The 13,314-nt window shown below is 55.4% G+C and overlaps 4 protein-coding genes across 4 annotated transcripts; 2 read left to right on the plus strand and 2 right to left on the minus strand.

Moving 5' to 3' along the window:
- Positions 1-389: 389 nt before the first annotated feature.
- On the plus strand, positions 390-3,076 carry B0H18DRAFT_1122841 (RNA dependent RNA polymerase-domain-containing protein; the record flags this gene model as incomplete). Its single annotated transcript, XM_048034588.1, has 7 exons — positions 390-849; positions 914-1,388; positions 1,442-1,728; positions 1,785-2,467; positions 2,533-2,727; positions 2,780-2,922; positions 2,977-3,076. The coding sequence occupies 7 exons, from the start codon at positions 390-392 to the stop codon at positions 3,074-3,076; spliced, it is 2,343 nt and encodes a 780-aa protein (XP_047889197.1).
- Positions 3,077-3,432: 356 nt separating this feature from the next.
- On the minus strand, positions 3,433-4,485 carry B0H18DRAFT_957776 (uncharacterized protein; the record flags this gene model as incomplete). The annotated part of the gene is made up of 7 exons (XM_048042610.1): positions 3,433-3,510; positions 3,576-3,636; positions 3,687-3,771; positions 3,856-3,898; positions 3,944-4,127; positions 4,183-4,256; positions 4,354-4,485. The coding sequence occupies 7 exons, from the start codon at positions 4,483-4,485 to the stop codon at positions 3,433-3,435; spliced, it is 657 nt and encodes a 218-aa protein (XP_047889198.1).
- Positions 4,486-6,026: 1,541 nt separating this feature from the next.
- Positions 6,027-7,365, plus strand: B0H18DRAFT_1198200 (Alpha/Beta hydrolase protein; the record flags this gene model as incomplete). The annotated part of the gene is made up of 7 exons (XM_048036096.1): positions 6,027-6,523; positions 6,570-6,858; positions 6,910-6,956; positions 7,026-7,085; positions 7,138-7,174; positions 7,223-7,281; positions 7,320-7,365. 7 exons carry the CDS (start codon positions 6,027-6,029, stop codon positions 7,363-7,365), a joined length of 1,035 nt encoding a protein of 344 aa, XP_047889199.1.
- A 1,632-nt stretch (positions 7,366-8,997) lies between these two features.
- Positions 8,998-11,124, minus strand: B0H18DRAFT_1122843 (uncharacterized protein; the record flags this gene model as incomplete). The annotated part of the gene is made up of 2 exons (XM_048034589.1): positions 8,998-9,954; positions 11,053-11,124. The coding sequence occupies 2 exons, from the start codon at positions 11,122-11,124 to the stop codon at positions 8,998-9,000; spliced, it is 1,029 nt and encodes a 342-aa protein (XP_047889200.1).
- Between the last annotated feature and the right edge of the window lie 2,190 nt (positions 11,125-13,314).

Consider the following 13,314-nt stretch of genomic DNA (forward strand, 5'->3'; position numbering starts at 1 on the left):
CTATGTTGCGAGTCGGCGCACGGTGGCTAACCCAACCCGACAGGTCTTCCATATAAAAAGGCGAAAATGAGATCGCAGTCTACTTGTATCGAGGTAGGTACGTCCTTATACGATGTGTCAAGTTGACCCCCTCGCTTTGATAGTACAGTGTCGAGCAGGATCTACTTCACCAGATGAAGTTGCCATCCTCGCCTTTGCCGTCAGTCCAAACCCTATCGCTGTGCCGCCGATGAAACACTATATCTCAAGTCTTCCGCGTCATCCATACATCGATAAACCAAACTGTAAGGCGCCTTCTTCCTCGTCTGAGGTATATGTACGCTTACATCGAACGGCCAACCCGTGGACAACAGCTCCCGAACCGCTCGTTGCAGCTTCAACCGAAAGCCATGGATGCGATCCGTACATGCACCGTGACGGTTCGTGCCTCTCAGGTTTATTGGAATACCGCGAGCGCAGACCAATCTCGCGAGTCGTCCATCCTCCCTTGGCTACTCTATCCACCGTCATTCGAGGCTGGACCCCCTGACCCAGAGCGCGTTGACGAGGATGACACTGATGGTCTCTTGCGAGGGCTTTCCATGCGCCAACTGCGAGAAGTGCTCGGTAACCGGTCGTTCAAGATCCAACGAAAGAGACAAGGAGCATTTGACGATACCCACCTCCCCGTCGCTCCTTACACCTCGATCGCCGTTCGCCTGGTCTGCAACAATGCGTTTGACGTTGCGATATACAAACGACTGTGCCGAGTTGCCCACCTTCCCGTCGACTTATCTCTCTACCCTGTCGCGCACCCATACTTTTCTCCGATTCAGTGCGGGCGGCCTTTCAACGATGGACAGCCGCGTTGTATCTCGCCGTCGCCTTCCAACTCGAGGTGCTGCTGAGCAACTGGCTCGTGCACATGCGGGAGATTTGCAGCTTCTGCGTCCCAACGTCGACCATATGGTCTCACGCTACGGATCAGACGTAGCGAGCACGTTACTCGCTGACCTCAAGTCACGACTAGAGGCGCGAGTATGGTATGGCGATGGAGTCGATATCGACGAAGATGCCGTCAAGAACCTGCTCGCCGCTTGGATTCGACAGTTTAGCCGCAAAGCTCGTGTCCAGCCACTACCCCATTCCGATCTCTTTATGTGCAACCACCTCTACATAACAACCAGCGCGTTCGTTGCGGACGGGCCATCTCCGGAGCGATCGAACAGAGTTATTCGCCGATACTGGGATCACAGGGACTGTTTCCTTCGTGTCCACTTCACTGGTGACAACCAACTCGCGTATCGCTACGACGCAGAAATCAACCTGCAAGAATTGATCGACCGACGCGTGAAACACTTCCTCCTCGAGGGCGTTTCTGTAGCTGGCCAGCGCTTCGAGTTCCTCGGGTATTCGCAGTCTGCCCTCAAGAGCCACTCGTTTTGGTTCGTGAACCATTCAGGGACACCGATGGTCGAACTATCAACGCGACGACGATCATTCATGGGCTCGAGTCCTTCGCAGACAACCCGTACGACCCCCAGCTCATCTTCTGTCCCGCTCGATATGCTGCTCGTATCTCACAGGCATTCAGTGCCACCGAGTCGTCGATCGCGGTCGCAGTGGAGGACAAGGAGATCATCGACGACATCAAGGACAGGATAGGGACATACTCGTTCACTGACGGGAATAGTACGATGTCGCTCCAGGTCGCACGAGACATAGCGGTCGACCATTGGTCGACTAGCGGTCGATGAGCCGAGTCAGACGTGCCTGGCGAGGCTCCATTCCTCGTGTCATACAAGTGCGTATCGCTGGATCGAAAGGGATGCTCCATGTCGACCATATACTGGAAGGCGGAAAGATACGCTTGCCCCGCTCTATGGTGAAGTTCGCGGCTCCCACCCCGAATAGCATCGAGATTGCGCAGGTATTCGAGAAGCCATCCCCGTTCTACCTTAATCGACCGATGATCATGATTCTGGAGGGCCTCGGGGTGCCGTACGAAGTCTTCCAGAGGCTGCAAGACGACACGGTCCTTACGACCCATACGCTCACGGAATCGCTGGCGAACTCTGGATGGCTGCTCGAGATGCACGGGCTAGGTAGCTCGTTTCAGCTTCCATCTACGGTTCACCGCCTCCATCAGCTCGGAATCTCAGTTGCCGAGTTGAACGCGGTTGGCTATTGGCAGCGAGCGACGACGTTCGCGGTCAACCATGTACTGCGAGAGCTCAAGTCTCGTGCCCGCATCCCAGTACCTGGTGGGTGGACCCTGGTCGGGGTCGCAGACGTTCATGGCCAACTACGCGAAGGCGAGATCCACGCTCGTGTAAAGCCCACAAGCGGACGCGAGGTGTACCTCGAGGAACCTACACTGATCACGCGCTCGCCCGCGATTCATCCAGGCTACATACAGGTCGTACATGTGATTGGCAAGCCACCGGAGGGGTCGGATCTTGCCAAGGGAGACTTGAATAACTGCATTGTATTCTCGACTCGAGGTGCGTGCACCGGAGTGCTACACCAGTGTGAAAATAAATGTAACCACAGTGGATAATGCAGGTGAAAGGCCGTTACCGTCCTATCTCGGAGGTGGAGATCTCGATGGAGACGTGTACAATGTCACTTGCGTACCGCAGGATCTACTCCCTCCAGTTCACCGACTTCAAAGACCCGCATCGTATAGCCCTGCGACACGCAAAATACTTCCACAACCGAGTACCATGCGCGTTCATCATCAGTGACGTGCGTCGCAATGACCTTGCTCTGTAAGTCAACTCACATTAGCCTCCACTAGAATGTCGGCATTATTGCATCAACGTGGCTGATCCTCGCCGACAGAGCAGGGATCTTCGACCTGGCACACTGTCTCCGGCTCGCCGAGCTGCACAACGCCGCAGTCGACTACCCGAAGCTCGGGCACACTTGCGGGTTCTCTCGGTGCTGCAGTACCTCAGTAGTTACCTCCAATGGGCTGAGCCAGCATGTAGCCAGCGGAGAATCCGACCGTGGAGCATGTGCCCGCTGGCAATCGGTCAAGCCCAAAAGAGTGCGCGCCTCCGCCCTACCTGTCTGGCGGGTGAAACCCATGTGAGCAAGCAGCTTCGTGAAACGAGCCCGGAATTGTTACCAGCCATAATTGCATAGACATGATGAAGTATATACTGCAGGTGATTGAGTAGTTCATGATGCATTGTCTATGAATTTGCATGATTAAGGAAACAAAATTACACTTAAGATGCAGTTCTCTTCAGGGGCTTGACTGGCCATTATTCCCATAACATATTGAAGAGACCTGATTGTGTACCAGCATTGTATACCAAGCACAGGTACCACTTTCTATTGAGACATTTTCTGACTACTGAGAACAGTGCACAATCACACTGAACCCTACACAGCTTGGAGATCTGCCAATCCGTGGGGTGACTGAATTATTTTTCCTGATGATCACTAGGATCCTGATGAACTCCCAATTGCAGCCCCTTCAATGTTCTCCCATTTCATGTTGCTTAGACAGAAATCCAAAAGCTGAAAGTTGCTCAATATGTGTTATTTGAAATGTTGATGTATGGATACAACTGTTGAACACATACCTTCTGAGGCATCTTTTGCCTGCAAATGCCAAGGATTTGTTTGGCAGAATTCCCATTTTTGCTGTGTATATGCATGAAAATGATAGCCAGTGACATGCTATAAGTGCTCACAGAGTAAAGTATACCATGTGTGAACCATTCTCCAGTTGGATGGTGTCCACCTTATCAACTCTCTCCTCCCATTGACCATAAGTCCCTTTTGTAGTGTCAGTAGACAGGGCCATGTCTTTGACTACATTCCATTCAACCTTTTGAGAACACTTCTGTTGTATACACTTACCTGCTGAGACATGGCTGATCTCCTCGCCCTGTATCTTCTCATCCTAGTCTCAGCAACTCTTCATAAGACATCTGCAGGAACAACCCACCTCTTCAGTAGAGGATTCCTTGGTCTTGCTATGTGTGCTCTGGTTCTTCATTTTCTCTTTCTCTTTCTCTTTTTCTTTTCCTTTTCCTTTTTCTTTTCCTTTTCCTTTTCCTTTTCCTTTTCCTTTGCTTTGCTCTGATGCTTGTTTCTTCTGTTCATACTCTTCAAGCAATGCTGGAGAGTTTCTAGACCAACACAATCTAGACATATCTGTTGTATAAGGCTAGAATAAAGACCTACAGGTCATGAACAGCAACCCAGCTGTCATCCTTAGGGCCATAGCCTTCCCATCTGACATAATATTTCTGCACACCCTGTATGTGCAGTCAGATGTCAGCTATCTTGTCTGTAAGGTTCTAGATCCATGGCCACTAGGCCATGTTATGTCCATACAGTATCAGAGATACACACATTCATCACCTTATCCTTCAAAATTGCCTCTACCACACAATCTTCATTGTCACTGCTAGTAGATTGTTCATCTGACTGGGAGCTTTCCTCCTGGTATGACTTTGTTGGTTGTTTCCTGCGACTGTTTGCCATTGATCCTGTGATGTTCTGTAATAAGTTCTACCCAGACACACAAACAACAAGAGAGATACAGGTTCCAAAAGAGTGAATGCTGTTTCCTCTGTTTTTGAGTGTGATCTGGTTTAGGGCAGGCTGCCACTGTATAGTCTGTCCAGCAAAGTTCACACTCCGACAGCAGTGCGCATCACTGTTTCCTCCACATCGCATCACTCGAAATGCCGCCAAAGGACGTGGTGCTACCTCGCTCGCGCAGGTCATTAATCCCGGTTCGCTACAACGAGTAACGCGTGCCCTGCAGTGGTTGGTAGCCAGCAAACGACCCCGTTCGGCGATGTATGGGCTCAGATATGAGGAGATCGAGGATGTGCCACACGTAAGTATTCGAGCTCGGATTTGAATTTGAACGTTGACGACGCACCTCTGTTGGGCACACCGCGGAGCGGTGATGAACACGACTGCAGCCGGAAGTGCACTGACTTGGCGAGGGTCCGGCCACCTCGTCCCACTTCGCCTCCCTCTACGCTCAATGCGGTCATGACGCACTTTGAAGCCGAAAGTCAACGCTGTCCGTATGGACCCTATCTCCTTGTCTCTCAGTCTGGTGGTTAATGGTGACGGTCATACTCTGTCGTGATTCAAGTCTTCAAACGAGATGGCAGGATTGTCCGCGAAATACAAGTGTGTGCAGAAGAGGTCTCGGTGCGTTGGCCGGCCAGTGCGCGATACTCGCAAACACTCTTTCTGAGAGCGGACGAGGTAGTGAATGGATGAGGTCGCCGATGCGGTGCTCGCAGGCGTAGCTGTCTTAAGAGAGGGGTTTGAAAAGAGTGAGTCTCGTTCCGTGATATCGCATTTCTGTCACCCATTCCCCCATCGGCCAACTCCAACAGTGCTCTAGCCTTTCCGGCTCCCTTAACTGCACGTTCCCCACGCTGCATCCACACCCCGAACCTGTCAAGCAAATGCATATTGACCGCATCCCAACCATCTTCCTCGCTTCTCGACTACACCCGCCACGTCTAAGCTGTCATCGCACAGTCACGAGCAATGCGCTCACGCGCGCATGCCATTCATCAAGAGGGGCACCCTGTCACGCATCCCACGTCGGTAAGTGCCTGCGGTACGCATTCCACGCAGTACTCACTGACCTTGCGATCCCAGGACGACATTTGCGCTGCTGTGTACTACTGCGCGTATCACAACATTCGCGTCCAGCAACACGTCTTGTTTCCCCGCCACCCTCACCCTTTCATCATTCTCATCCGCCGCCTCGCCACGGATTCCAGGCCTGAAGGCATGCATAGCGCCTCGGTGAGCACCTAGCATATATCGCTTTTTATCACCTCACCACTACCCTCTCCCCTCCGCTGCTTCCATGTGCTCGCCCGCCGCAGTTCAATATCAAGCAGCCAACGGCTTTCGCCACATGCCCGGCTAGACCGCGTCGCCACCGCCCTTGGCCACGTCTCCCAGTCGAGTGTGGTGGGAACGATGGCAACGCCTCCCTCCGCGGACCGTTTCCTGTGTGCTGACCAGCAGCTTGTTGCGCTGTTATGGTCCCCGTACCCCGGTGCATCTGCGCCGTTCTTTCGTCCCAACCCGCTCTCGTTATCAGTTCGCGCTTCCTGGATCCAGAGAATGACTTAGGATCATCAAGTCGACGTCGATGGTCGCAGTTGTCCTTGCGTCTCGGCGGGACGTACGCACCGCATATCGCGTCCGCCATCCACACAGAACAAGGCTCTCGCACTGCGGCAGCCGCGCGTGCGCTCGACATCGCCGTGACAGGGCTGCCGCCCGTCAACCTCGCGTCTGTGATGCCCGGCAACGAGCTTACGGACCCCTACATCCAGCACACGAGCGTCCCCGATTGGGCCTGCGAGGGCCCGTCTGCCGTCTATGACGACCCCGATGGTTCGGAGTGCCAGGTTCTGCGCGCGAAGGTGCCGACGTGCCAGTGGCTCGTCAAGAGCTGCCACGACTTCAACTCGCGCCTCACGTGCGTGCCGGCGACCCTCTACTGCAACAGCCAGATTATAGCCCGCTCATTGTGAGTGTTCGTGCTCCTTCTATGTGTATCTACGAACATTGCGCAGAGCTCGGCTGCAACCCGTGCGACGTGCGCAAGAAGTGCACCCACAAGGAGGGCGATCTGTGCTTCAAGCAGATGTCCTGGATCGAGACATGGGTGAACCAGCGCTGGGTCTCGACGCGGCGCGCAACTTCGAGAGCTGCAACATGATGATGCAGGTCAACCAAGCGTTTGCGATGCAGGGCGACGGCGCGCACAATAGTACCGTGCTCATCCAAGTCCCCGACCTCGTCGAGGAAGATGTCAGGCTGCTCGTCCACGCCGGAGACGCGGACATGATGTGCAACTTCATCGTCCGTCTGCTCTCGTGTCCGCCGCGTGGGCGCACTGACCACTGTGCGCAGGGCAACGAACGCTGGGTCGAGCAGCTCGACACGCGCTTCCAGAAGGGGTTTGCGGCGAAGAAGGCTGCTCTATAGGTGACTACCGAGACGGGTACGCTCACGGGCACGGTCCGCAGCGCATACGGCAACGACGAGACCGCGGGCAGCATCACCTTTGTCACTGTCCACGAGGCTGGGTACGTCTTCCGTTTGTTGTATGTACCGATGCGAGTCTAATCCTCGATACAGGCACATGGTCACGTACGACCAGCCCGAGGCTGGCTTGGTGAGTCATTCATTCCCTTTACTGCTCCTGTTCTGATGAGCGATGCAGGACCTCGTGACAAAGTGGCTGTACGACATCCCGCTCACGCTTGAGCGCGGCCGCGACTCGTGTGCCTTTCGAGGAAGTGTAGCTAAAATACGTACAGGTCAATCTGCTCCCCCGGTCATGCTGACGAGCATGTGGAAGTCTGACTCACTCCGTTTGCCCAACCGTGATGTTCTTCTACCGCATTGCTACAGGAATGAATTAAGTTGAGCAAGACTGTACAGGACATTGCTGAAGCCGCGAGAAGCCGATCTGCTTGTACTCAGCTCTTGATGAAGTTCCGGCCGTCTGGGCTCTGCGAGCTGATGGAACAGTCAGCTGGACCTGTTATCGCCATGTGAATGAAGACTTCTCGGCCTCTCATCAAGGGCGTTTGGTGAGTGCACTGAAGTGTTTCAGTGGTTCGAGGCTCGCCGCTCAAATTGTAACTTGATAACAGTCAGACTGTCGGATGGTACGCCGCGCGGTAAGGCCTCCTTCGGTGAGCGAGACGCGGATGCGTCTCACGCCTCGTTTCGAATATCGACGTCGATCGTGTCCCGGACCTCATGCACATGCATCACTGGGGATAGAACCTGAACACAGAAGACACCGTGCATCGATAGGAAGCATCAATAGTTCCATGGATAACGCTCGGTTCTTCCAGTCCTATCCCGCGCGCTTCTTATCGATGCAATGTTGGGCAGCGATATCCTAGTCTCCGTTGCATACCATAAAAGAACGGCGAGCACTTTTGTGGCGATATCCCTATTCTCGAAGAGAAGGTAGTCTTCGTTTTCGCACCTTCATCAGTTTTTATGTCAATTCTCCCATTTGTCCAGATTGGTGCTACGGTTTACGTTCAGTTCCCATTTTGAGCCTGCATCGACAGCAGACATAGCCCTATACACCGCACATGCACCCAATCCCTCGCTGTCGACTTTCGACCTCCGGTTCGTACCGGTGTCGTGGGTATCCCAGCTTCTGAAGCTGTGGTCAACCCCGCAAGCGTGTAGCCAAATGGAAACCATGCACCTAAACCTCAATGCCGCGGAGGATGTCCCATCTGCAAATCTTGGACCACACCTTACAGAGATCCTGCGTCTCGCTGGACCTGCACTCAAGTCACCTTGGGTTGGGTGTTATTTCGCTGATGGTAAAGATCTTCGTGGCTCGTCATTGCACTTTCAGTCACTCATCGGATCCACAGAAGGCTCAATCCACGATGCCGTACTACGAGTTACCGCAAATACATTGCTGGCGTCGCTGATAGTGGACTTTCACGTCAGCAATGCGTGACCGTGGTCTTGCATCCATTGTACGGCTCGATACAAACACACATCCGCAGGAGGGTTCCTCGGCGAAGTGCGACGCGATATATAGAAATCGACAATCGTATGGACGAACCTACATCAGGAAAGCGTCACCGTGCCTAATGCGCCTAAACACGCCTAAAGTGTCTCACGGGTGTCTAATTTACCTCATTGTCTAACGATTTCTGAGCTTCACAGTTGGTCGAGCAGCCTCGGTAGAGTCGCTAGTGGCATATGTATATTATGATAACTGTACAGTACCAACTATGAATACTACATTGAATACCAGTTGCGTCCCGACAAGACCGCCGACGCGTCTGCAAGCAGTGATCAGTGAGTACAGCACTCGCGAAGCCACGAGTCGACCTAGCCACGTACCGGTGATTGCATCCGCCGTCAATGCGTCTCGAGCCCGCTTGCCAGCGGCGTCGATAGTGAGCATCGGGTACGACAGTGAGGTCGTCCCGGAAGGCGGAAACACCGCTCTTATGGCCAGCAGAACGCACAACGAGCTTCTCGCTCATTGGTACACCTGCTGGCGCGGCAGTAGCAAAAGAACGGGCACGTCTGACGTGCAGCCTTGCGCGCCAGACGTGCTACCGTGTGTAGCAGCGGGTACGACGGTGAGGTCCACCCGGAAAGCGGAAGTGCCGTCTTTGTGGCCAGAAAGACGGCGAGCTTTGCGTTCGTCGATACACCTACTGGCGCAGACACTGGGAATGGAGACGGCGAGGCGAGGACGGCCAGCGAGGGCGTACCTGCATTTGTTGAGCCTTCGTGCTCGTTCTTTCTGCTCGTCACATGCCCTTCTCCCTCCTCTCGCTTCCTCCCCTTCTCCTCTTCTTCCTTCTGCGTCCCGTGCGCCGCGTTCTCGGTGGGCTGCAACGGGTGGACGAGAGCGGGCGGGCGAGAGTAGGTGGGTGAGAGCAGGCAGGCGAGAGCAGGCGCGCGTGCGAGAAGCCACGGGCGAGCGGGCGCGCACATGCGAGCCAGCAGGAGGGCGAGCGCAGGCAGGTGGATAAGTAGGTACGAGCGAACGAGTGGGCAAGTCGGGCGGAGAGATGAACCGCGCGGGGGCGCGCGAGAAGCCAAGGGCGGGTGTGTGAGCGGGCGGGCGAGTGGGCATGCGAGTGTCGGGCAAGGAGCACGGTAGGCGAGGGAGGACGAGCTGGACTGGCTGACCGGGGGCTTGTCGAGGTTGTGCGGCGGAGTGGTGCTGAGGGGTGGATGACGACCCGGGGCGTCCGAGAGTCCTTGTCGCGGACGAAACACGGGGTGCTGGGACGGCAGTGGCAGGCGAGAAGTGACGAGGCCGGGGTCGCACTCATATCGCGAGTATGCGTGAGACACGCGTGATGATGGCGCAAGCAGGGACGGTGGTGCTGAACCGGGTGTCGTGCTTGATTGAAGGATGGTCAACGAGGCATGGGCAGAGGCCGTCGGCTGTGTGCAGGCAGAGCAAGGCTACGAGGGTGGACAGGCGTGAGATGCCAGCAGGAAGCAGAGGCGGGGCGTCGGCGCGGCGCACAGCTCCGCCCCGCATACATATCGAGAAGGAGGTAGTGTAGTAGCGGGGGGTAGCACAGTGCGTACAGGGTCATCGCGTGTCAAGCGGGGTGCGACGGACGGCTTGCGTACGAGCGCGGGCCTGCAAGAACACGCGGGTGGATGAGGACGGGCGAGCACGAGAGGGCGGACGTGTGGGCGCAAGAGGGCAAGCGAGCGGACAAGCCGTATGCGCGGACGGACGCGTGGTCACTAGTTACTGCGAGCCCATTGCTCGACGATGCACCTAGTCGGGCAGGGTGACTAGTAACGGAAGTAGGTACATTGTAGTTTGCTTACCGTCATTTTCTGACCCTTGCTTGGCTTTCGTCCATCGCTCCTGCCCCTCGTCCTTGTATCTCCTTCGTCCGCGCTCGTTTTCCTCGAGTCATGCTTGGTCCTTGGGGGATACCGTTCAAGCGCTTCTCGGAGCCCTGTGGTGTCAAGTAGTTGCGTTCTTGAGTGTGTTGTCGGCCGTGCCGTAGCAAGTCATTCAACAGGAAGGAAGACAACGGGGACTTTGCCCAAGACTGCTGACGTCTGCCCTAAACACATTCCAAACTCCGAAATTGAGCGCTTTGAGCTGCCTCGCTGGCACTCTCGTCTCACGTCTTGCCGTCGTGCGCCTCACCGTCAACATCATGTTCTGTGCTTCGCTCAGCATTGCATGTGGCTGCCTCTATGCGAGGACGCCTCATCGGCCACCAGGTGAGTACGATGAATCTGTATATCCTCAGTTTTTTCTCCTCATTTACTTCCTCGCCAGAAAGTCTCTCGCATCTGTATGCTCTCACCCTTCGCGCCATCAACACCCTCAGCCCCTCCCTCTACCCCGTGTTCCTACCATCAACAACAATCACGCAAGCCATCCAAATCTCGCCATCAAGAACCTGACAAGCGATGCGCCCTCCCCTCCCAAGCCGAGCCCGGGTCGGGTCGGAGCCGCAGCGTGAATGCGATGTTGAGCTCCGGCATCGGGGTGCGATATGCACGCACACACGTCGGCCACTCCAGCTCGGCCATCTCCTGCGCGTTGGGCTCGGGCTCGGAGAAGAGCGCGCCGGGCATGCTTGTCAGCGGCGAGGGCATGCGCATATGGTTGTGCGCACAGGTAGGTGAAGAGAACGTAAGCGGGGATGTCGTCGGGGTGCACGCAGATGAGGCGGGGACACCGAGTGCCCGTGACGAGGCGGCGCGCACGGACCACGCAGGCTTCGAGACAGGAAGCTGTACATCGCATCAGCGTCGACAGTTTCAGGATTGCGCGCGGGCTTGGTGTAGAGCCCATGCAACCGCCTGGATGATACGTAGGCCAGTACTGGATGCTTCGTCGTGAAGCGGGCGGGTGCTCGCTCACTCTTGCGCTCTTTCTCACCAGCTTGTCCGCCTACTCGCCCGTCCGCTCTCCTGTCCGCTCTCTTGCCAACTCCCCTCTCGCTAGCTTGTTCGCCTGCCCACCCTCTCCCTCTCATTGGCCCGGCCGCCCGCCGTCGCCTTCTTGCTGCCGCCCCGCTTTTGCTAGCTCAATACCTGTTGCTGCCTCCTTGCACTTGCCTGCTAGCTCACGCACCCGCCTACTTGTTCCCCCGCTCGCTTGCCCGTCCTCATTCGTCCGCTCGCTTGCCTGTTCTTGTCCGCCCACGCTCGCATCCTCACGAGTGCGCTTGTTACTCGCTCTTGCCCCTTGGCCCCTGTTTGCGTTGTCTTGCCCACCCGCAAACTCAGCCCCTTGCCACCCTGCTCGTCTGTCAACTTGCCCGCTCACTTGTATGCCTGCTCGCCTGCTAGCCGCAAGTCCTCACCTGCCTGCCTGCTCTCACTTACCCGCTTTTGCCCGTCTGCCGGCTCGCCCATCTGCGCTCTCGCTCACTCGCTTGCCCCGTCAATGCTCCCTCTTGCCAATGTTCTATCTTGCCCACCAGCTCGTGCTTTCCCTCGCTCCCGCCCATGCTCCTTCTCGCCCATTCTGCCACCTGTCTGCCTCACCCCCGCTCGCCTGCAAACCTGCCTTTACCTGTGCAAAATACGTACTCGTAGTGTGGTGGTTCTGTATTAGGCTACACTCCTATTCGAGACGATGGAAGGGTGCTTGGGAAGTACGCTGTCGGAAAACATGTACATTAGTACAGTAGCTATGGTGGTTCAATATATCTTTGCAACGAGTTTTGTATGAATTGCGATTGCGTGTGCATAGTCCCATCGGTCTAACAGTTGCCTCGCTGCCTCGTCGTCTTACTGCCTAACGGCCTAATAGCTGTCTCAATGAGAAATGAATCTACTCAAATTAGGCACTGTGTCTAAACCCGCCTAAGTGCCTAAATGCCTCAATGAGGCGGATTAGGCACGAGTGCCACTTTCCTGATGCTTCTACCTTTTGTATCATAGATTACCACACTCTGCAAGGTCACTATGGAGGAGGACTCGTTTGCGTCCAGAGGGGAGTGTAAACAGATATCACCGGCTCGCCGAAGCAGGAGTGGAGTCTGAGAAAGAGGATGCGCTGGACCGTCCAAACAGATTGCCGAGACAGGTGCATTTTATCCCTGACAGAAAGGTGGTATCCATAATAACAAACATGTATGCATCTACGCAGTTCTTGGGTAGTAGGAGCAGGCATGGTGAGCGTACGCGATGAAGATCGCACCAAACTACTCGAATAGGTAATGTCACAAGTCACTATTTGGCCGGTCCAAAGAGGTCCAAACAAGATTCTCGTCGCGCGCATGCGACAACCATTATGCAAACGACTGTAACCTCTCATCCCTCCTCTCCCGCATGCCATATCCGTCATTTCCGAAACCTGCAGGCCCGTTCTTCGACATATCATACGTACTCCCGCGGATCGGCTGTGTAAGGCGAGGCGGACACTGGTGGGTGGGATTAGCTGCTCCAGACGCTGGTCTCAGCACGCTGTGGAAGGGAAACCCATCCCACGTCTTTCTTTTTCTTTTTCGTTACAATTCCCTACGTTACTCTCGACTCTACCGGCGCGCCTGCGACGAACCGGAAGGCCGCGACGCGGACCCGCTAGTAGGACGAGACGAGCGCCGCAACGCCGAGTGCCGCACCTGCTGGGGGACCAGGTCACGATTAGTAAATAGCACCGCGTGCGAGCTGCCAATCACGTACCGAGACAAGGGTTCGTCAGTCAACGCTGGAAGGGGACTCAAGGGACGTCTGTCGCCCAGGAGGGTGCCCATATGCCTGCTGTACAATACTTTCCTTATTAGGTATCATTCCTTCCCGATACGTCAAACA

The sequence above is a fragment of the Fomitopsis serialis genome, assembly GCF_022376445.1.
Source record: "Fomitopsis serialis strain Sig1Antser10 chromosome Unknown B0H18scaffold_84, whole genome shotgun sequence".
In the NCBI taxonomy this organism is placed as follows: domain Eukaryota; kingdom Fungi; phylum Basidiomycota; class Agaricomycetes; order Polyporales; family Fomitopsidaceae; genus Fomitopsis; species Fomitopsis serialis.